Here is a 21,104-nt window from a genome sequence, read left to right as displayed (position 1 = left end):
TTTTAACAAATCTCATGATTGCATTTTTTTTTTCTTTTCTTTTTCAATGGTTACTAATGTGATGAGTTGTAATTTGTTTTAACATTACTTTTGCATGAATCATGAACCAATTCTTTTCTCATTTGTCCATTTATTTCACTAGTATGTGATTTGTGTTTTCATAAAATTTTCAATTAATCCCACTGTACATACTTTATTCTTATTAATAATAGTCTTTTTATTACTAGTTATAAAAGTGTTTGTTATTTGTAGAACATCATTTTCATGTTAAATGGAAAACAATTAAGTAGTGCCCGTGACTTGTCCAAATATATATTTCACCGTCATGTGCAAGGGAAAATGGCATTCTTGTTTGCCAAGTCTCCTTTACAAACAAGTAGTCTCTCTCTGCTTTATATATAATTTCTAGTCCCTCTTTCTTGCACACTTCTATTCATCTCTCCTTTATAAAATCCACCATTTAGTGTTTGTTGTGTTGAGCCCTGTGCGTGGGTCTGTGTTCCAAGTTGATAACTTTTTGACCAACCCAGAAAAGAAAAATGTCATCTTTCTTAAAGAACTTTCCATCCACATCTAGCCTTGTCGCAGCCTATGCCACCATCTCCACCTTTCTCATGCTCCTCAAGAGCATGTTTGATCTGATGGTTCCAGCAAAAGCGAGGGAGAGTATAACAGCAATAGTTCAAGAGCACATAATCTCTCGTTTCTTCACAAGCTTCACTTTTGTGATAGAGGATGAATGGGAGTTTGGAGACAATGCACTATTCCGAGCTGCCATGGTCTATTTGCCCACCAAAATAGGCCCTTCCACCCAAACTGTCCTATTGGGTTTCAAAGAAAAACACAAATTTGAAACACCACCTGAAACAGGTGTTCCAGTTTGGGGTCATGTAGTGGACGAGTTTGAAAACATGAAGCTCAAATGGACACTTAAATCAACAAAGTCGAAGAATATGTTTTATTCTCGTGGAAGAAAGTTCTTTCATCTAAAATGCAACAAGAATCACAGAGACAAAGTCATGAAGAACTACTTTCCACACGTTGCTCTCACTGCAAGGTCCATCTTGAACAATCGTAAAGGTCTTAGGATTTACACCTATGACCAAAACCACTGCTATTGGGAGTCCACAGCTTTCAAGCACCCATCAACATTTGCAACTCTAGCTATGGAGCCAGGCCTGAAGAAGTCCATAATGGAAGACCTTGACATGTTTGTGAATAGGAAAGTATTCTTTGAACGTGTGGGGAGGACTTGGAAGAGAGGGTATTTGCTTTATGGGCCACCAGGAACTGGGAAATCATCGTTGGTCGCGGCAATTGCTAATCATGTACGCTACAATATCTATGATCTTCAGCTTGGAACTGTTAAGTCGGACTTTGATTTGAGGCGTCTTCTTACCTCAACAACCAACCAGTCCATTCTGCTCATTGAAGACATTGATTGCAGTTCAAGTTCAAAGGTAGCACAGGAACGTCCCAAGGATAGTGATGACAGTGACGATGATGATGATGATGAGGACAATGCCAAATCCAAAGTGGAGAAGAAGTCTACGCCACCATCATCTCAAGGGGTGAATAACTAATGCTTTCATAATATATGTTCTTGCTCATTTCAATTTCCACTCTTATTGTTCTTCTGGGTTTTGTTTATATAATAATTTTATTCAACAATATTAAGTAATTTGCGCGTGCGCACACACATATATACTTTGTAAACGCACCTCATCTCATCTCTACCTAATAAATTAGATAGATAGTGACAAATGCGTGTTATTTGACAATAACAATAAAGTACATACATTAATTTGTTTACCCAAGTTACGAGCAAATAGCATTTCTTACATAATATAATACAATAATACATTGCCATAAGTCTATATTCCCCTCCTACTCGGACAATTTCTTTTATAGTTTGATCCCTGCTTTTCTGATTCTGTGCGTTTTATCTTATTCGTATGAACCAAAGAGTTAGGCCCTCTTCTTGGACCTTACATCGGCCTTAGCTTGAAGCCTACTAGTATTTTTTCCACAATTATTAAAATTGATTAAAAAAATAAAAAAGACAAATACTTTCTCATTTCACCTAAACAAAAGGTAAAGGAAAAATGGAAGGGATCTTATCATAGCAAGCCTGAAAGTTAATTTACTTTACTGGAGCCTAAAATACATGCATATATTGATACACTACAATTACTTGATTAATTTGATGTAATTTTATTTGGTAAACTGTTCGATATGCTATAGGTATATTCTAATCATTGTATTAGCAAACAATTTGTGAATAGCTTTGGACACCTCATTTGCTAGCTTTTTCACATTTATCTTTTATGTTTTCTTTTGTTTTACACTACAGTTACTTGGTTAATTTGATTTTTTTTTTTTTTTGTAGTTTTATTTGGTAAATTGGTTGATATTTTTTTTGTATATTCTAATCATGTATATGTATAAACTGTTAGCAAACAAGTGTGAATAGCTTTGGATATTTCATTTACCAGCTTTTCACATTTATGTGTTCTTTGTTTTTGTCATTTTTTCCTCATCACAATGCAACAGGTGACACTATCAGGGCTGCTCAATTTCATTGATGGACTTTGGTCAAGCTGTGGTGAAGAGAGGATCATCATCTTTACTACCAATTTCAGAGAAAAACTGGATCCAGCTTTGAGGCGGCCAGGACGCATGGATGTTCACATTAACATGGGCTATTGCACCCCAGCAGGATTTAGAGTGCTTGTTTCAACATACCTTGGAATTCAAGAACATGATCTCTTTGGAAAGATTGAAAAGCTTATTCAAGTGGTAGAGATTACTCCTGCAGAAGTAGCACAGCAGATTATGAAGAGCGACCAACCTGAAGTTGCCCTTGAAAGTCTTGTGGAATTTCTTAGTGCAAAGAAGAATGAAGTTGATGAGGCCAAGACCAAGAAGGAATTAAAAGACACTAACCAAGAGGAAAAGCTTAGTGCAAAGAAGAACAGAGTTGATGAGGCCATGACCAAAAATGAAGAAAAAGACACTAAACAAGAAGAAAAACTAAGCGGAGACCAGGATAATGGGCAGCCTAGTGAGAGTGAAATGAGGTCCATCTATCTGACCTAGCCATAGCTAGGTGACATGAATTCTACTAACAATATCTTTTGCATCCTGTTTATTAGCTTTTCCTAGGAGAAACACAATGGAATGACATAACTGGATAGAGAACAACTGAGGAGATGCAATACTTATGTGTTAGCACTTGAGACATCAAGATATTATTAGTCTTTATTTTCATTAAGTCTGTTTACAGTAGTTTTCTTATTTTTATTCTCATCTGATTTTCTAGAAAAGAAAGAGGTGTAATGTAGCCTATGGCCCTATGCTTTTAAATTAAATTTCTTAATTTATCTATGTGTGTCCTTAATTTCTTAAACAAAGTGGGACGGAGGGAGTAACATTTTAATCAATTTCGGTTCAATCCATTTATGGGTCTTGCACCGTTTCAAATTTGGAGTCTACCCCTATAGTTCTCTCATTGCTTTGCAGCCTTTGCTTGCAACCTTTTTCTCTACCTTCATGGGTCGCCATCCCTTCCACCCTGTATGTCTAGCTCGGAAATCAACTTATTTGGACTGTCCTTTTTGGATCTTATATATAGCAACTCTTTTTGTGGAGATCTTTGTCATTTTCTCTATTTTAGAGTTGTCAGAGGACTGAAATTGTGTTGGTCATCTATTTATGGTTTCCAATTTGTAATGCTATTTGATTATAAGCGGTTCAAGAGTGACTACCCTTCTCGCTAACAGCCCTATTTGCTTAGCTATTTTACTTGTAGTTTTCTCTAAGGGATTGTGTTCTCCCTAACATATACTCCATGTAAAATACCTATAAAATTATTCTTATCAAAAAAAAAAAAAAAAAAAAGTATATTAACAATAAATCTGCTACCAGCTTCATTACCAAAAAAAAAAAAAAAAAAAAAAAAAAAAAAAAAAAAAAAGGGATCTACCATCTTTAAAACTCCACTAAAAAAAAATTAAAAAAAAAAAAAAAAAAAACAAAACAAAACAAAAACGGTAACATGAAGGAATAGATTTTATATATCAGATGGACGTAGCATGTATAACCAACAGGTACCTCTCTCTTTGCATGTTTAGAGGGATAATAAAAAACTAACCACAATCTTTAACCGAATACTTCCACAATGATTAAGCAGCTATACCTCCTGATTCTGTAAGTATGTTCCTGTTTCTCCTACCACTTCATCTACTGACCTGACCTGCCATGACTTATTTGCATAGCAAAAGTGGTCCAGAGCATGCACCTTAAGTAGATGATTTTATGGATAGAGATTACAGTCTTTTAAAACCATCGAATAGACCAAAATACTAATTTTACTTTACAATGCAAACAGCCGAGTCAAATAGGCACAAAGTGTTAATATAATTTGCGTTAGCACATACTCTATGAATTTGGTATTTGGACTCCTGTAGAACTTGGAAAAATCTATTTTGTTACTCTTTGATATCATCAATGTTTAATATTTGAAGAATCACAAGAACTGGAATTAGAGAGTGCATTTTCTTGGTCTTCAAATAAGGTTAGACCAGAAACAAAGCTCTATTCCTTGCCAAACATCAAGTTTGAAGTTACAGAAGATCTAAGCCATTCAAAAGGCGTACTATTACCTCTGAATAGATGACAAAGATAAACCCTGGAGGCAAGAACATGACGGTGGAAGTAAATCCTTTCCTGACACCAGGGATTTAATTAGTTCTTTTATTTGGCGTGTCAACATGAAAACTTCATCAGCTAGATTCTTTGTTTCCCAGTCTTTTATCATCCTGCATACACCTCAGTTAAATTAATAAGTATAGAAGCATTGGAGTGAGGGAGAGGGAGGGGGAAGGGAACTCTCAGATGAAAATTTAGATTTCACCAAACTAGTAAACACATGAAACATAAACATGTCAGGAAAACAAACGATGCATGTTTTTCTGAGGCAAATTTTAGGAATAGGATGGAAATAAAATTATATTTGGTCAACTCAAGTGAAATAAAAAAGTAGATGAGACTAAATATCAGTTCAAATTACTGAATTTTGTTGTAATCAATTTTTATTTTTGTTTAAAAATTTATTGAATCCCTTGAGAGATGAAGTTTAAATTCTGATTGCTACAGAACAACAACTATCTCCATAGAGAAAGTGCTGCTGGTTTGTTTGTGTCAACAATGTTACAGTGAAAATAAAATGCAGTTGGCCTTTCTGTTGAATATGGTACTATAATCAATGAAGACTGGAAGGCATCGGCTTTCGGTTGAAACAGCCCCTCCCCACCCCCCCTCAACACCAAAACCCTCCCTCTCCCATTTTTATTCAATCATGATGGAGTTAAAAACAGATACCAAAAGAGCAAAATCAATTAACCAACCTTGAATGAAAATCTGTGTTTTTGCTGCAGTCAGAAAAAAGCACCTTCATGACAGGGTATAGATCCATCTTTGAAATTGGTCCTGTGTTTGCCCCCTCTGCAGCCACACAGAAACCAGTACAGGACCAAGAATTTGGATTTAGAAGAACAATTTGCAGCAAGGGAGATTTGGTTTTCACATCCTTAACCACAGTTCGATATGTTGATTCTTCCTCTGCACTTTCCAGGAGCTGACTTGCAAACATTCTTTCCAAGGTATACTTCCTGTCCATAAAAGCAAACTAATTTAAGTACTTAACTTTTGATAATTAAATCAATAGTCAAGAATAAAACTTCAAAATTTATTCTGCCTCCAAAAAAACTCCTATTCATGGTATATCTACAGTGACTAGTTAAAGCAGAAATGAAAGTAATATCCCAAATTATAAGGGAGAGAGAGAGGACATGTAGCAGCATCAGTAGAATTAAGATACATGCAGCAGCACCATGGGAATGTCTCTCTTCACCAAGTTTGCAATGTTATATCTTGGGATCTATGATTTGTAGTGCACTTCTTCTATTTAAAATGTCACATAACTGTGACTTGTACATACTTCAGAGACCCCAAAAAAAAAAAAAACGGATTTTAAAATATATATATGCAGTACATAAAGGTATAATGAATTTTTTCTAGACCTTCTGTCTAATTTCTTAAGTATTACTATGTTTGATTCTTTTTCAAGCAAACATACACTCAAACATATGTAAACACAAGGTTTTTTTTTTTTTTTTTTTTAGTGATAAGTACATATAAACATGAATTTTAATATTACAAATTCACAAAGACATTGATGTATACACACACACACACACACATATATATATATATATATTGATGTATACTTGTGAGTCATGTCTAGATTTTTTGGAGTAGCCAGGTCCATGTCAAAACACTACAAGCCCTTAATTAAAGGACATACATTCAGTTCCATTAAACCCTCAGCAGTTGTTCTTGGATCTTAAGGGTGTGTTTGTTTGCAGGTAAAATAAGGTGGATGGAAAACTTTGAAGAGAAAATAGGAAGAAAAACTTTTTTGGAATGTGTTTGGCTGAATGGGGAGGAATGAAAATAAATGGTGGGGGTCCATGTGTTTTCTCTCTGAGCCCACCAAAAAGTTTTCTCCCCAAAATGGAGAGAAAATTGAAAGGAGAAAATGGGGCTGTTTAATGGACAAAAATGCCCTTGTGTACTTGCACATGGGCTTTGTCTGTACATTGCTCTTCTTCACCTCTTTCTTCTTCTTTTTTTTTTCTCTTGGACGTTGCCTCCTCCTCTTCTTCTTCTTCTTCTTCTTCTTTTTTTTTTTTTTTTTTTGCTTCCCTGTTGCCTCTCCTTTCCTCTTTTTTTTTTTTTTTTTTTTTTTTTTCTTTTTTCTCTTTTCTTTTGATTTAAGTGTACGTTGCTTATATTCTTTTTTTTTTTCTTTTGCTTTCTTTTGTGTTTTTTTTTTTGGTTGTTTGTCACTTTTTTGGTTTTAATTGGGCATCATTTTTAACAAAGGTACATGAGTAAATTTATACAAACTAACTTTTTTCATCCCTCGACTTTTTTACTCCCAACCAAATAAAAAAGAGGGAAATCCCACTTTTCAATCCTCCCACCATTTTCTATACTCCCACTTTTCCACCCCTCCAACCAAACGGACCCTAAAGGACAATCTACATAAGCAAATAATACTACTTTCTAGATACAAATGTACATGTGCAATTATTTTTAGAGCTCAAGTCTTTAGGGATTCTTAAATTAGTTTCCATTGAGGTTGAATCTTATAGCTAATCTATAATATCTTCATTCTAGCCAACAACTCCAATCACAGTCATCTTCCCTAATTTCAGGTCAGAGCTTGAACCACTTAGCACCTGAAAAATTCTTCTAAATTGAAGAAGTCCAAATTTTGCATAACAAGATGCTTGGCCATACAGCTGACTAAAAATGAATAGAACAACCAAAATCATACTAAAGACAGAAGCGTAGGAATTGTAGATCACTTTTTGCATACCTGAATAAATCCCCTGATCCACTGACTGGCAAACAAGTGGAAACATAACATTTGAACAATCGAACTCCAAAATCTACAGGTGCATAACCATTACCACAAGGGTAAGCTCCAAGAAGAGATGAACATTGAGGGCAAACATACTCAATCCACTCAACATCTACTGAATAATTGAAGGATCTAACCATGAAAATATTTCCAAGAAAGCCATTGAGAAAAGATTTCTGATTTGCCTTGATCTCCGTAGTTTCAGATACCTGATGTTTCCAATCTTCATCAACATGATTTATAACATTACTTTCCACATGAACACAACAACCAGGTGCTGATGTCACATCTTTAGAGAGATCTGAATCAACTGATTCTGGCAACAAAGGAAATGAAGCATCATCATTAGTTTCTTCCTCAGTAACTTCACAACTGAATTTTGCAGCAAAATTTTCATCCTTAAAATGCATCAACTTTGATTCATCAGAAGCAAGCATTTCCTCACTTGGTTCATCACAGGTTATGACTCTTCCACAATTACTTCTAGAATCTAGACTTGCTTCAGTAAATACCTTATCACCATTGAATTCTAGTTCAGGATCATACCTCTGGCATCCAACCTTGTCAGGAAATTTCCACTCCATAAGGTCATCCTTGCAAAGGGTAACAGTTGTAGAACTTAAGTGGCACATACCCTTAGCATATGTATAAGAATTTGCGTACCCATTCACCAGCTTCTCACTTACACCTCCAAAGGAACAACAGCAATTTCCAAACCAGTTATCAGCTGCCTCTCTCCAGTTGACTGATGGCATTTCCACAAAATGTCTGCATACATAAATTTAGTGGGGAAAAATAATGTTATATGGATTCAAATAGTTGAATGCAAGCTAACAAGTTAGGGTAGCATATATAAGAACCCTGCACATCAGGAACAACCATATTTAAGGTCCAATGAAAGTCTGTAAACTAGCCAACCAATAGCAGTGGATTTTTTTTTCAAAGAGAAATCAAATCTCAGTAAAGGAACCAAACACTTGAACCAAATTGGATTTAACAAAGAAAAATAAATGAAGGCATTATAAAAGCGGAATAGAAACATATGTTAAGTAGCCTCAAGGTCTCATGTCATAACCATGCACCTAAATATGATGCTAAGTTGTCAAACTTACAAATTTAGGCTACATGTGAAAACAAACAATAATCACCATTCCCAGCAAAGACACCGCATTCATTCAATAAGCTGTTTGCATTTTTTTTAAAGGATCACTTTATTGGCCCATGAGTGCCTTGTAGGCTTGTAGCTCAATAATTATATAATATGCTTCTAAATTTTTAAAAGTTCATGAACTCAACACAACTTAGCTGGAAAATTTACTACATGCAGGGATTGAATATATCAGTCTTTATGCCTCTAATCCTCTTTTGCATTAAATGTTTGATGTTTGTAAGTTATTCATTATAATAGGACAGGCCACTTGAGTTAGAGAGCTCATCGGTTCTTTGACAAAAGTTAGAGGCCAGGGAACATGCAATGCAAATTCAAAATGGAACTTTGGTGGCAATGGTAGAGTGGTGAAGTTGTCTTGAAGTAAAATTGCAAGAAATTGGTGCATGCAGACACGGTAAATGTAGCGCACGTTTGTCACTAGCTTTTTCTTTTGGTTTTTTTAGTTTATTTGGTACAATTATACTTTATTAAATTTTTTATAGGTAACTAATTTGCAACTTTAATAAACTTTTAACAAATAAACAAATAAGCTTCCAGCAAAAAGTTAATTCCTAACAAATACATAGCTTAACTCGAAGTAAAGAGCAAGATATACTAGTGAATAGTTAGCAGTGAATATAGTGATAAATTGATGAACATAATAAATTACCTGAGAGGAGTTTTAGTCAGCTTAAATGAGCAACTTCTACAGTGAAAATGAACTCCTTCACTAGAAGATAGCATCTTCAGATCTGAACCACACAACCATAGCACCAAAAGAACCAACATTTCCTCAGTATGCTAAACAACAAATTATAGCAAGGCAAAAAATAACATTCACGTCAACATCATTCTCTACAATGAAGCAGATTACAATTACATCATAATAATAACATGATTATTCTTTATTTATTTTTTAAATAGACTCTAATTTTCTTATTTCTGTTTCCCTAACTTTCACGGCAATCAAACGCATTCGAATTTCGTTAATATATTTAACAAAAGCATTAAAAGAAAGCTCACCAGAGTCCATTTCTAGCGGCTTCGAAGCATCGAAGGAAGCATTTTCCAAACCTTGAGAGAAATTCAAGACGGAATCGAAGCTGGAAACGATTGGATGATCGACAGGAAGAAGAAGGACGAGCTTGACCAGAATGTGATCATCAAAGGCTGTGAAACTGAGCGGCGACTCGGGGTCGAGCAAAACCCTGGGAATCGGAACCCTAAGCGAGACGTGGCGGTCATCGAACCAGCTGAGCTGAAGCAGAGATTGTGAGAGATTTAGATGGACCTTGAGATTTTGGCACTGAATTGAGGGCTTAGTGTGGGAATCGAAGAGGAATAAGCGGAGGATTGGGATTTGAGATTGAGCTTCCCATGTGAACCGCCATTTTCTAGGGTTTTCTTCGGCGGAGGACATTGCTCTGCACTGTGCGAGTTTTGATTTTGCCCGCTTAAAAACGGAAACAATACACAAATGCTTGAAGCTCGAAAAAATGTATTTCCCAAAATATCCCTCTTGGACTTGGGCTTTTTGTTAACAGACACCTTCCAGCAACAGTTTAAACTTTAAACTTTGAACGACTCGTAGTCTAAAAGTAACGGCCTTTATAACTGAACGACTCGTAGTCTGGAAATGCTTCTGCTGTGCGACACATAGTGAGACCAGAAACGACACAGTCGTATGGACATGCAGTGCTTAGACAGTAGCAGAAACAACAGGCAACAACAAATCTTAGACACTAGCAGAAAATTTAAATAAAAAAGTGATGTGAGTAGTAGACTCAAATGAGAACCGGTAAAAACTTACCAAGTTAACATGTGTGAAAAAAATTACTCTATCTTCTATAAGTTTTTTTTATTTGGCTAAGTAATACATATGAGTCAACACCTTGTTCTATCTATTGTGTTTTTTGAACAATTCTTTAGATAAATCAAATTTCACAACACACTAATGTGGTAAATAAAGCTTATGGATTTATGTGCAAAAAGTTTCTATAGATATATACAAGTAGGTTGCAATATGTGTAAGACTAAGGGTGGCAAAGTAAGCCCAAACTCATTTGTCCGCCCAAACCCACCCACTCTAATTGAACCCAAATCCACCCAATTATTAGTTGGGTTAAATGGGTATCAACTCAATTAGACCCAATAATTATTGGGTTTTAACTAAAAACCCATTGAGCCCCATTTAACCCAAAAATAATATACCCAAATTCAACCCAGCCCTATCCATAAAAATAAAAAAATAAAAAAAACCTCAGACGTTTCAGTTTCGGGGTTTTCATTTTCCTTTATTTTCTCGGCATCCAAACACTCTTCTCTCTCTTTTGCTCTCTCTAGCTCTCATAGATAGGGGTGTCAAATGGAACAAAGAGATTCGAAACACCAAGTCCAACCCCAGTTTTTTGTTATCCAAGGCGTCCCCATTGAGCACCATCGACTGATCAGCGAGTTTCTCCAAACTCACCGCCCAGAAACTCAGCACCGTCGCTCTTGACTCACCTCCCGGCCTTCTACTCCTCCGCGAACCTCCTCTGCTTCCCCGATTTAGCACCGAGTCTCGAGAAGCACAACAAAGACTCGAACTTTGCCGGGTATGCGAACCAGAACTTCACCAACTACAGCACCGATCAGCTCGACGAAGCCAACTCGTTCAAGACCCACTCCAACGACCAGAACTTGCCAGTGGACTCGTTCCGTCGATACAGCCGGGACTCCACTGGTCACAAGGACAAATTCAACAACTATGCATCGAACGAAAACGTGGTGGACTAGGGTTTCAATGGCTACGCCACTGGCTCCATCGGCCGTTCCGACAAGTTCGCGAATTCCGATTTAGTCAATGCAAGTTGGATTTTCTCGGGAAAGTTAGAGAGGGAAATCAAACAAAGAGAGAGAGAAAGAATAGCAGAAGTGAAAGTTTTTTGGTTTAATGGCATTTTGGTAATTTTGATAATTGGGTAATTGGGTGGGTTGGGGTTTATCCATAACAATTGGGTTGGGTTGAATTTGGGTAAAAAGTAATTAGTTAAATGGGTTTTAATGGATAAATAGGTTTTATATACCCAATCCAATTATACCCACCACAAACCCACCCAAACCCACCCATTTGACACTCCTAGTGTAACTAAGTTTACTTTAAAAGGTAAAATGGGGAGAATTTTAATTGTTAAACTTCAATACTCACGAGGTTCAATTGAGTGACAATTGAAACTTAACAAATGCCATTTATTTTTGAAGTACCTTTCTGCTCACTTGATACTTACCTTGATAGTTGGTCGATCGATCGATTGAGTCATTAAATCTCAATCGATTGAAGTGTCAATCTCGATTGGTTGAGATCTGGGAAAGTAGTTTCTCTTCAAAATTTATCAAAATTGTTTTTAAGTGTTTCAAACTATAGTAGTGAGTCTTGTGAATGTTTGTTATTATCAAAACTAACCAAAGTGTCTCCTACATGTAAGATGAAAGTTCAAAAACGTGTACAAAAACACTTTTGAACGTTTAGACCCCCAAAAACCAATTTAATCAACACAAGCAATATGTTAAACAACTAGTGTGCGGAAACTTAACATATGCTATAACATGGAATTGATTAAACAACTATCTAAGCCACAACAAAATAAACCACAGCAGATAAAGTAAAGGCAGAGATAGAGAGGAAGGAAGATGCAAACACAGCGATAACACCAGATATGTTATCGAAGAGGAAACCGAAGACCTCGGCGAAAAACCTCTCCGCCGCCCTCCAAGCGGTAATCAATCCACTAGAAAATACAGTTGGGATACAAGGACAGCAATAGACCCTCCAAGCCTAATCTACCCAATGCACCTAAGCCCTCCAAGCTTCTTGCTCCAACGAGGTTGCGCCGAACCTTTTTCTTTTCTAGCTTTCCGGATTCCGCTACTACACCGTAGCATCAACCAATGAATATTGGCTCCTTCCTAACTGCTTCCCAGAACTCCAAACGTCTGTCTCACATAGATGATAATGGTGAGAACCAGGTTTGGTATAAAGACCTCTCAAGGATTTGACAATGGAGAGGAAGAGAGTGAGGGATTTTGATGAGACTCTAAGGTAGAGATTGTGGGTAAAACAATCTGGTTTTTCTTTAGGGTTTCTCTCTCAAAATTCTCTCTGGAAGCTCTCTTTCAAACGTGGGTTAAAAGGGTATTTATACTGGAGAGGAGTGGAATGCGAAACGTCAGGTTTTACCAAAACAGGGGTGGCTCGCGGCTTGACCTCGCGGCTTGACTAAGTCGCGAGTTCCAGTCGCGAGTTAACCGTATGGCCAGTTGTCCTGTTTTGTCCTGTAGTGCTCCAGCTAGCATGACTGTTCATCTTCCAGCATGCTTGGCACGTGTGCATCTTCTGGCGGGTTGAAGCCGCGAGACCAGTCGCGAGTCCCAGCCGCGACACTCTGTTTTCTTGCACACTCTTGAGCAATCTTCACACTATCTCACTCACTACCCTTACAACAAACCCACCTAAATACAGGGTTACTAAATGCTGAATTACAAGCAAATTTGGCACGGAATAAAGCCAATTAGATGGTTGAATAAATTCAACCTTACAATCTCCCCCTTTGGCTATTCCGTGACAAAACCCTAAAACAGACTCTAGACTTAACATGTGAGTTGGGAACAGTTGATCAAAACTCACTCACACCTAATTCTAGAAGCTGTGAAGCACTTGAATCATATGAACATAAACTCCTGAAACACAACAATACACCATGATCATTGTAAGCAGAAAATTATAAATGCATATGAAACAGGCAATATGAGATCAAGCATAAGATGGAGTTAATAAACAAACCATGGCTTGATCAACCAGGTGAACACCACAAGGTAGTGATCACAGTGTTCATTCACACTTGGAATGACCACAAGGACATACAAGTTAACAAGCACAAGGCAAGACACTTGTATGTACAACACTCAACCAATGCATAGCACACAAGGCATATGCATCTAGGAACAATCCTACAAGGGCACAAGAGTGACAGTACATAAACCACAATGCTGAACATTTAGATTTAAAATACTGATTTCACATAGCATAAAGGCTGCACTTAAGCATGGTACATACCACAAGGCCTACAAAACTATGCATAAAACATAAACCCTCAAAGCTTACAAAAGCATATGGGTACAAACCAACAAATACCTGAATAACATCATCAAACATATATAAAAGTTTTATCCAAGAGTATATGAGGAAAGTTAGAAACAGTTATACACCAAGACACAGTGTATCAAAAACATAAAAAAAATATAAAAACACTAATTACTCCCCCTCAACAAATTACTCCCCCTCAAGAGCTGCTTTTCTGCTTCAATTATCAATGAACTTTCTCCCCCTTTTTGACATGGAATGGCCAAAGGGTCACTGGTCATGCTGAGTTGTGAAGCTGTCAAGTGTAGCAGCCAAGACATCAATCTGGTCTTGCATGGCTCTCATTCTGTCAGAATGCTCAGTCTGGACTGCCCTGATCCCATCAAGCCTTTCCAGAATGATCTGGAAAGCATCTGGAGGTGCATCTGCAGAAGTTGAAGCTCTGGACCTCTTGCCACTCCTCCTTGGTGTTGAGGTGGATGCATGCCCTGCTGCCTCTGCATCAGTCTCCATTGGGACTTCCTCTCCTTCATCACCTTCATCTTCTTCTCCTGGAAGCCTAACACTGATCCTTTTGCAGGTAAGTTTGTTGATTGCAGAGGGTGTAGACATGTGACTGATGTCTTGAGGAATTTGAACACCCTTCCTTCGAAAAATCCTCATTAGGAGACTAGGAAAGATCAGTTTTGGTCTAGATGTTGTTCTTGTCTCATCCACAATGATGTCAAAGATGTGGGAACTTATATCTATGAAGTTCTTCTCTTTGAGATCCATCAGAAAAATTGCTCTAGCACAATTGATTGTGGTCAACTTCCTAATAGGATAAAGGTTAAACATCATGATTATGGTTAGAACCCTCATGTCCACTGGAAAGGCAGTGGTATTTAAACACTTCCCTTCTCTCTGCCCACCTATTCTATGTTGAACTGTTTCAATAGAGACACTCCTATCCTTGAAATTGACAAACTCCTCATCATCCAAACCCTCAAGCCCTAGTACATCATCTATGACATGTGCATCCAAGATGAATTCTTTCCCTCGAACCCAGCAATTTAACTCATTCTCCTTTATCACAGCATTTGAATAAAATTCTCTAATCAAAGGTTCACACACCAAAGGAAAATCACTTAAAAGTTTGTCCCATCCTCTTCCTTCAAAACAACTGGGAATAAAAGTTTGCCTTAAATCATCCAAATCCACAAATCTCTCTTGAATGATTCCTGCATTCAAGAAGTTATCCTTGTATCTCTCAAAATGATGAACTGACCTAAACAATCTAGGATCCATCTTAAGTCTTTTGTCAGCTTTCTTCGCAGTAGATTTCTTCTTCTGGGGTGAAGGGGCCATCTGTGAACAATCAGAAAAGGCCACAACAACATATAACAATATATGTGCACAACCAGTTAGTACCATGTATTTAACAGAGAAAGATATCAATCAAACAATGTGAACTTCAAACACTTAACCAGCAAGCAATTTAGTTCAACCATATAGATAAACTAATCCTAGGATAGGAAACACATGAACAACATGGTGAAGCCATCCTGAAGGCAGATGAAGGACATTGAGGCAGAAAAAAATGATATGACAAACAAATAATATATAGAACCTAACATAGTCTTCCCACAGATTATCAAACAAAGACATGCACATCTTGCAAAGGAAAACTCACAACCTCAACAGAACCAATAGTAACATCTCAACAGCTCAAAGTTCAGATTGAATATGAAAGGAATACTTAGTTAAGCACAAGAGCAATAGGACAATGACTATCATTAACACAACCAGTAACAACAGAATCCACAAGCTAAGCAAGAACAAAGAGCAGAGACCGAACCACAAACTCATTTCAAAAACACAATCAAATGCGAAAAATCAAGGGTAAAAGCACAAAATCAAGTAGAAAAGAGTGAAAATCAGAAAACCCATACCTGGAACTCGACGATTTTGGGCTGTAAGGATGCAACACAAGAGATTGGAAAAAGGGAGCACGGAGTGTTTGGGAGGGAGAGTGTATAGAGAGAAGATGAACAGTCACAAAAATTCGAGGGAAAAACTGAAAAAGTTTAAAAACTGCTCCTGTTTCTGCAAAACACGCGATTTTCGCGACTGGTTCAAGTCGCCACACAGTCGCCAGATCAAGCCGCCAAAGCACTCAAGAGGAAAATTTTAAAAAAATGTCTAAGTGTTTTTCGCGACTGGAAGGTCTACCCGCGAGTGAGTCGCGAGCTAAGCCGCGAAAATCTCTGAGTGAATCTCGCGACTGGACCTTCCACTCGCGAACAAGTCGCCAAAATTGACCAGCGAAGATGCGACTGAGGCTCGCGACTTGACACACCCGCGACTGAGCCGCCAAAACAGGGCATAACTGTATTTTTGAAATTTTTCAGATTTTTTTCAGCAAAACACTTTCCAAAAACACCTAAAACACTCAAAAATCTTTTTGTGCTTGAATTAACAAAGATTGAGTATGTGAAAACACATTTTATCAAGTACAATCACACAAATGAATATGACATTTATCAAACATAAACTTGTGTGTTGTGTGTGGATATCAACAATGAAATAGTCCTTTGTCTAATGTGAAGCTTCAATGATCAATTCAACCAAGGCATACACAATTAGCACTAGATCATGTGACCAATCTCAATTATAGAAATATGAATATATGACTTCCCACACAACTTGATAACATAACTTGGAGCCTTTCATTTGACTCCACTTTCAGCCATAACATTTGATCTTTTGAGGCAATCATCTCTCATTGTGAGAGGGATATATAACATTTTTCTTTGAAGAATAGGCCTTTGGCCTTTTTGAAAGAAATTTCACTTTTAATATAAAGTCGCTTACCCTTTTTCCTAGTCAAATACTAGAATGTGCGACAGGCTTTTGCAGCTCAATATCTCTTTTCATTTGGAGATTTACATTTAGTGAGCTCTTTTTAGCAAAAAGAATAAAAAGTGGGAAGAGATATAGACACAAGTCTATGCAAGTTTCAAGATCAACATAACCATTCATTAATCATTCATGACAAGTTTGAAGATCTATTTACAACAATCACATAGATTTCAAGATTTTTCCCAAAGTGATATGAGTGCATGAAAACAAGTAATGTTCGAAAATGCACAAAGCCATTAGCACAAAGGTACACGGCAAAACGAGTTTTTAAGACAAAAACTCAACAAAGTCAATCAAGCCCTTTTGATTTTCAAATGTTTATGTAATTTTTTTTTGGATTTTTGACATAAGAAACAAAAAGATTGATAAAACACATTTAACACAATAAGGAGATATTCACAAGAAGACAGACAACCAAAATCAAAAACAACAAGCATACCAAACAAACATAGTCACAAAGCATAGGAAGTATTAATGCATGGACATGTTGTAATGCTTATGCATGAGTACCCCTTTTCACCCACACGACACTTGCGTTTGGGGTGATTTCCTTAGAGGATTGGGTACGGGAGTTAGGGCTTTCAAACCTTCGTGAGAAGCTTTCCAAGCAGTTGGTGAATGCACCAATCATCTTCATCACGTTCATCATTCCGGGATCTCCGTTTTGCTCTCTAGGTTGATCCCCTGCCCACGTTCTCCTATCAACTCTTGGTCCTCCTGACCTTTGAGGAGTAGCACTGTTCTTTGCTCTCAGCTTTTGGCAATTTGGTCGAGTGTGCCCTTGAAGTCCACAGTAATGGCACACATACATTCCTCTAGGACCTCTTTGTGGTCGAGGACGTGACTTGGCACGAGACTCAGACCTGCCCACATACTGATTATGATGATTCAGCATCCGTTGGTCCACCACATTCTTCTTCTCCTCCACCTCGAGGTTCACACTAGTAGAGTCAGCTACAACTGGATCTTTGGACTTCACAAACTTCACTTCTTTAGTGACATTTCCAGTTGAGCTACTTCCTCCGGTATATCCCAGTCCGGATTTGTCTGAGAAGCTCTTTTGAGATGATATAACATCATCAAGCTTCTTGGTGGTGACCCTCTCTATTTTTGCATTTGCTTGAACAACCTCATTCTCAAGGAATCTCACTTTAGTGTAGGCTTCGGACAGCTCACCATTAAGGGTTTCAATCTCGCATTTGGCCTCCCTATACCAGATTAGGAGACTTTTGTAGTCCTCCTCAGCCTTCTTCATCTTTCTCACTGCAGCCTTGGCCACCCTTGTGTATTCGCCAGATTTCTCCAACAGTGAATTGTAATTTTCTTGAAGAGTAGCTGTGCTTTCTTCTTCTTCAGCTTCTGATTCTTCAACAATTCCTAGTGAGTCATCCTCACTATGTTCTCCAAGGTCTTGAACAAGCAAATTCAATTCATCCGAAGACTCAACATGAGCAATAGTCATGAAAGCTGAGTAGTTCCCTTCTCCATCACAGCTCTCCTCAGATTCTGAGTCGGACGAATCTGAATCACTCAAAGTCGTGGCGTACACCTTGCCTTTTGATTTCAAATAGTTAGGACATTCCCTCTTGAAGTGTCCATGCCCGTTGCATTCAAAACAAGTAACACCTTGTGTGGATTGGGATTCTTTTCCATCTTTCCTCTTGAAATCCCTCTTCTCCCTTCCAGAATTTTGGAAATTTCTCTTATCATCAAATTTTCCATTGTTTTTGAATTTCAAAAACTTCTTGAAATTTTTAACAAGATAGGCTACATCCTTGTCAACCATATCTTCTCCTGACGAGCCTTGATCTTCCACCTTCTCATTAACGGTCTTTAGAGCAATGGATTTACCCTTCCGTTGATTTGGCAGCGACATTTCATAGGTCTGTAAAGAACCAACCAGCTCCTGCACCTTGATGTCGTCAAGATCCTTGCTCTCTTCAATGGCTGTCACTTTGGCACGGAAGCTTTCCGGCAATGATCGAAGGATCTTCCTTACAATCTTAGAATCCTCCATCTTCTCCCCCAAGTTAAACTTGCTGACAACCACTTCATTTAACTTCCCATAGAATGAGTCGAAAGACTCATCCTCACTCATCTTGAGCTCCTCAAACCGAGTGGTCAGCATTTGTAACTTGGTATCTTTCACCTTCTTCGTGCCTTCATAAGTTGTTTCCAGAATCTCCCATGCATCTTTTGCAATAGTAATGTGAGAAATCCTGTGAAATTCATCTGGAGACACACCACAGAAAATAGCATTTAGTGCTTTACTGTTAGCATTAGATGCAGTAAGTGCTGCCTTATCCCATGTGGATTTGGCTGCTTCAGGTTTGGTCCAACCTATCTCAACAGCATCCCACACGGATTCATCAATAGAGCATAAAAAGGCTCTCATACGAACCTTCCAAAATGCATAGTTACTTCCATCAAAATATGGAGGTGCATTAAGGGATTGAGACCTATCCATCTCAAAAAGAAAGGGAGTCAAGGATCACACAATGGTAATGAAACCAAACAGATGTGTACCCGCTCTGATACCAATTGAAAGTTCAAAAACGTGTACAAAAACACTTTTGAACGTTTAGACCCCCAAAAACCAATTTAATCAACACAAGCAATATGTTAAACAACTAGTGTGCGGAAACTTAACATATGCTATAACATGGAATTGATTAAACAACTATCTAAGCCACAACAAAATAAACCACAGCAGATAAAGTAAAGGCAGAGATAGAGAGGAAGGAAGATGCAAACACAGCGATAACACCAGATATGTTATCGAAGAGGAAACCGAAGACCTCGGCGAAAAACCTCTCCGCCGCCCTCCAAGCGGTAATCAATCCACTAGAAAATACAGTTGGGATACAAGGACAGCAATAGACCCTCCAAGCCTAATCTACCCAATGCACCTAAGCCCTCCAAGCTTCTTGCTCCAACGAGGTTGCGCCGAACCTTTTTCTTTTCTAGCTTTCCGGATTCCGCTACTACACCGTAGCATCAACCAATGAATATTGGCTCCTTCCTAACTGCTTCCCAGAACTCCAAACGTCTGTCTCACATAGATGATAATGGTGAGAACCAGGTTTGGTATAAAGACCTCTCAAGGATTTGACAATGGAGAGGAAGAGAGTGAGGGATTTTGATGAGACTCTAAGGTAGAGATTGTGGGTAAAACAATCTGGTTTTTCTTTAGGGTTTCTCTCTCAAAATTCTCTCTGGAAGCTCTCTTTCAAACGTGGGTTAAAAGGGTATTTATACTGGAGAGGAGTGGAATGCGAAACGTCAGGTTTTACCAAAACAGGGGTGGCTCGCGGCTTGACCTCGCGGCTTGACTAAGTCGCGAGTTCCAGTCGCGAGTTAACCGTATGGCCAGTTGTCCTGTTTTGTCCTGTAGTGCTCCAGCTAGCATGACTGTTCATCTTCCAGCATGCTTGGCACGTGTGCATCTTCTGGCGGGTTGAAGCCGCGAGACCAGTCGCGAGTCCCAGCCGCGACACTCTGTTTTCTTGCACACTCTTGAGCAATCTTCACACTATCTCACTCACTACCCTTACAACAAACCCACCTAAATACAGGGTTACTAAATGCTGAATTACAAGCAAATTTGGCACGGAATAAAGCCAATTAGATGGTTGAATAAATTCAACCTTACATAAGAGACTCTCTCTCCCAAGTAGGAGCTTCTCTCTCTCGCCCAACTACTGTCGAGCCCTCCCTCCCTAACCCCTTACAAGGCTCTTCCTTAGGCTTATGCCTAACTTTCCTCCCTCAAAACTGATATGGATCAATCAGTTGTAGAGGGCTTACTCAATCTCTGCCTCACCAAAGAAGAAGAAGAGGAAATAACCATTACAACCAAGAATAGAGCAGATTTGCTAGAGGAGTGTGCGCTGAGTCTCTTTGGCCGCCTACTCTCTGAGAGAAACCAAAATTTAAGAGCTTTAAAAATCACTTTGAAATCGGCTTGGAAAATGGGTTCCGATCTGCAGATCGTGGAAGTTGGAAACAATGTGTTGCAATTCAAGTTCAATTCGGAATACCAAATGCAATGGGTTGAACGGAATGGGCCTTGGAATTTTGAAAACAACTTGTTATTGCTGTGCAGATGGCGGAAAGGTTTGTCCGCTTCGAATATCGTTTTCACGCACTCTCCATTCTGGGTTCAGATCTGGGATCTACCCTTTGAGCACATGTCTTTGGAAATGGGCAGAGAACTCGGTAATAGCTTGGGGAATTTCATAGAATCAGATCGAAGAACAGGGAACTCAGACCAAGCTAAGTTCATGAGGATTAGGGTGGATCTTCAGCTTGATAAACCTCTGAGACGGAGGGGAAAAGTAGCAAGTGACGATGGAGAAAAATTTTGGGTCAGATTCAAATACGAGAGGTTACCCACCTTTTGTTACCACTGTGGCCGCCTGGGGCACGACGACAAACAT

At 38.3% G+C, this 21,104-nt stretch overlaps 2 protein-coding genes across 3 annotated transcripts; one reads left to right on the top strand and one right to left on the bottom strand.

Moving 5' to 3' along the window:
- The first annotated feature begins 357 nt into the window (after window positions 1-357).
- LOC126733098 (AAA-ATPase At1g43910-like) lies at window positions 358-3,393 on the top strand. Its single transcript, XM_050436256.1, has 2 exons — window positions 358-1,571; window positions 2,554-3,393. The coding sequence occupies exons 1-2, from the start codon at window positions 540-542 to the stop codon at window positions 3,097-3,099; spliced, it is 1,578 nt and encodes a 525-aa protein (XP_050292213.1). The 5' UTR covers window positions 358-539; the 3' UTR covers window positions 3,100-3,393.
- A 1,079-nt stretch (window positions 3,394-4,472) lies between these two features.
- Window positions 4,473-10,243, bottom strand: LOC126733097 (uncharacterized). Of its 2 annotated transcripts, none has more exons than XM_050436254.1 (5): window positions 9,666-10,239; window positions 9,313-9,394; window positions 7,448-8,260; window positions 5,409-5,672; window positions 4,473-4,820 (listed from the first exon to the last, which is right to left on the bottom strand). In XM_050436254.1, exons 1-5 carry the CDS (start codon window positions 10,060-10,062, stop codon window positions 4,661-4,663), a joined length of 1,716 nt encoding a protein of 571 aa, XP_050292211.1. In that variant the 5' UTR covers window positions 10,063-10,239; the 3' UTR covers window positions 4,473-4,660. The 2 variants fall into 2 exon arrangements, with proteins under 2 accessions (XP_050292211.1, XP_050292212.1); XM_050436255.1 differs by lacking the exon at window positions 4,473-4,820 and having other exon boundaries at window positions 5,411-5,672; window positions 7,448-7,520; window positions 7,630-8,260; window positions 9,666-10,243.
- Between the last annotated feature and the right edge of the window lie 10,861 nt (window positions 10,244-21,104).

Source organism: Quercus robur, chromosome 6, assembly GCF_932294415.1.
Source record: "Quercus robur chromosome 6, dhQueRobu3.1, whole genome shotgun sequence".
NCBI lineage: Eukaryota > Viridiplantae > Streptophyta > Magnoliopsida > Fagales > Fagaceae > Quercus > Quercus robur.
This window is presented reverse-complemented; position numbering and strand designations above follow the sequence as displayed.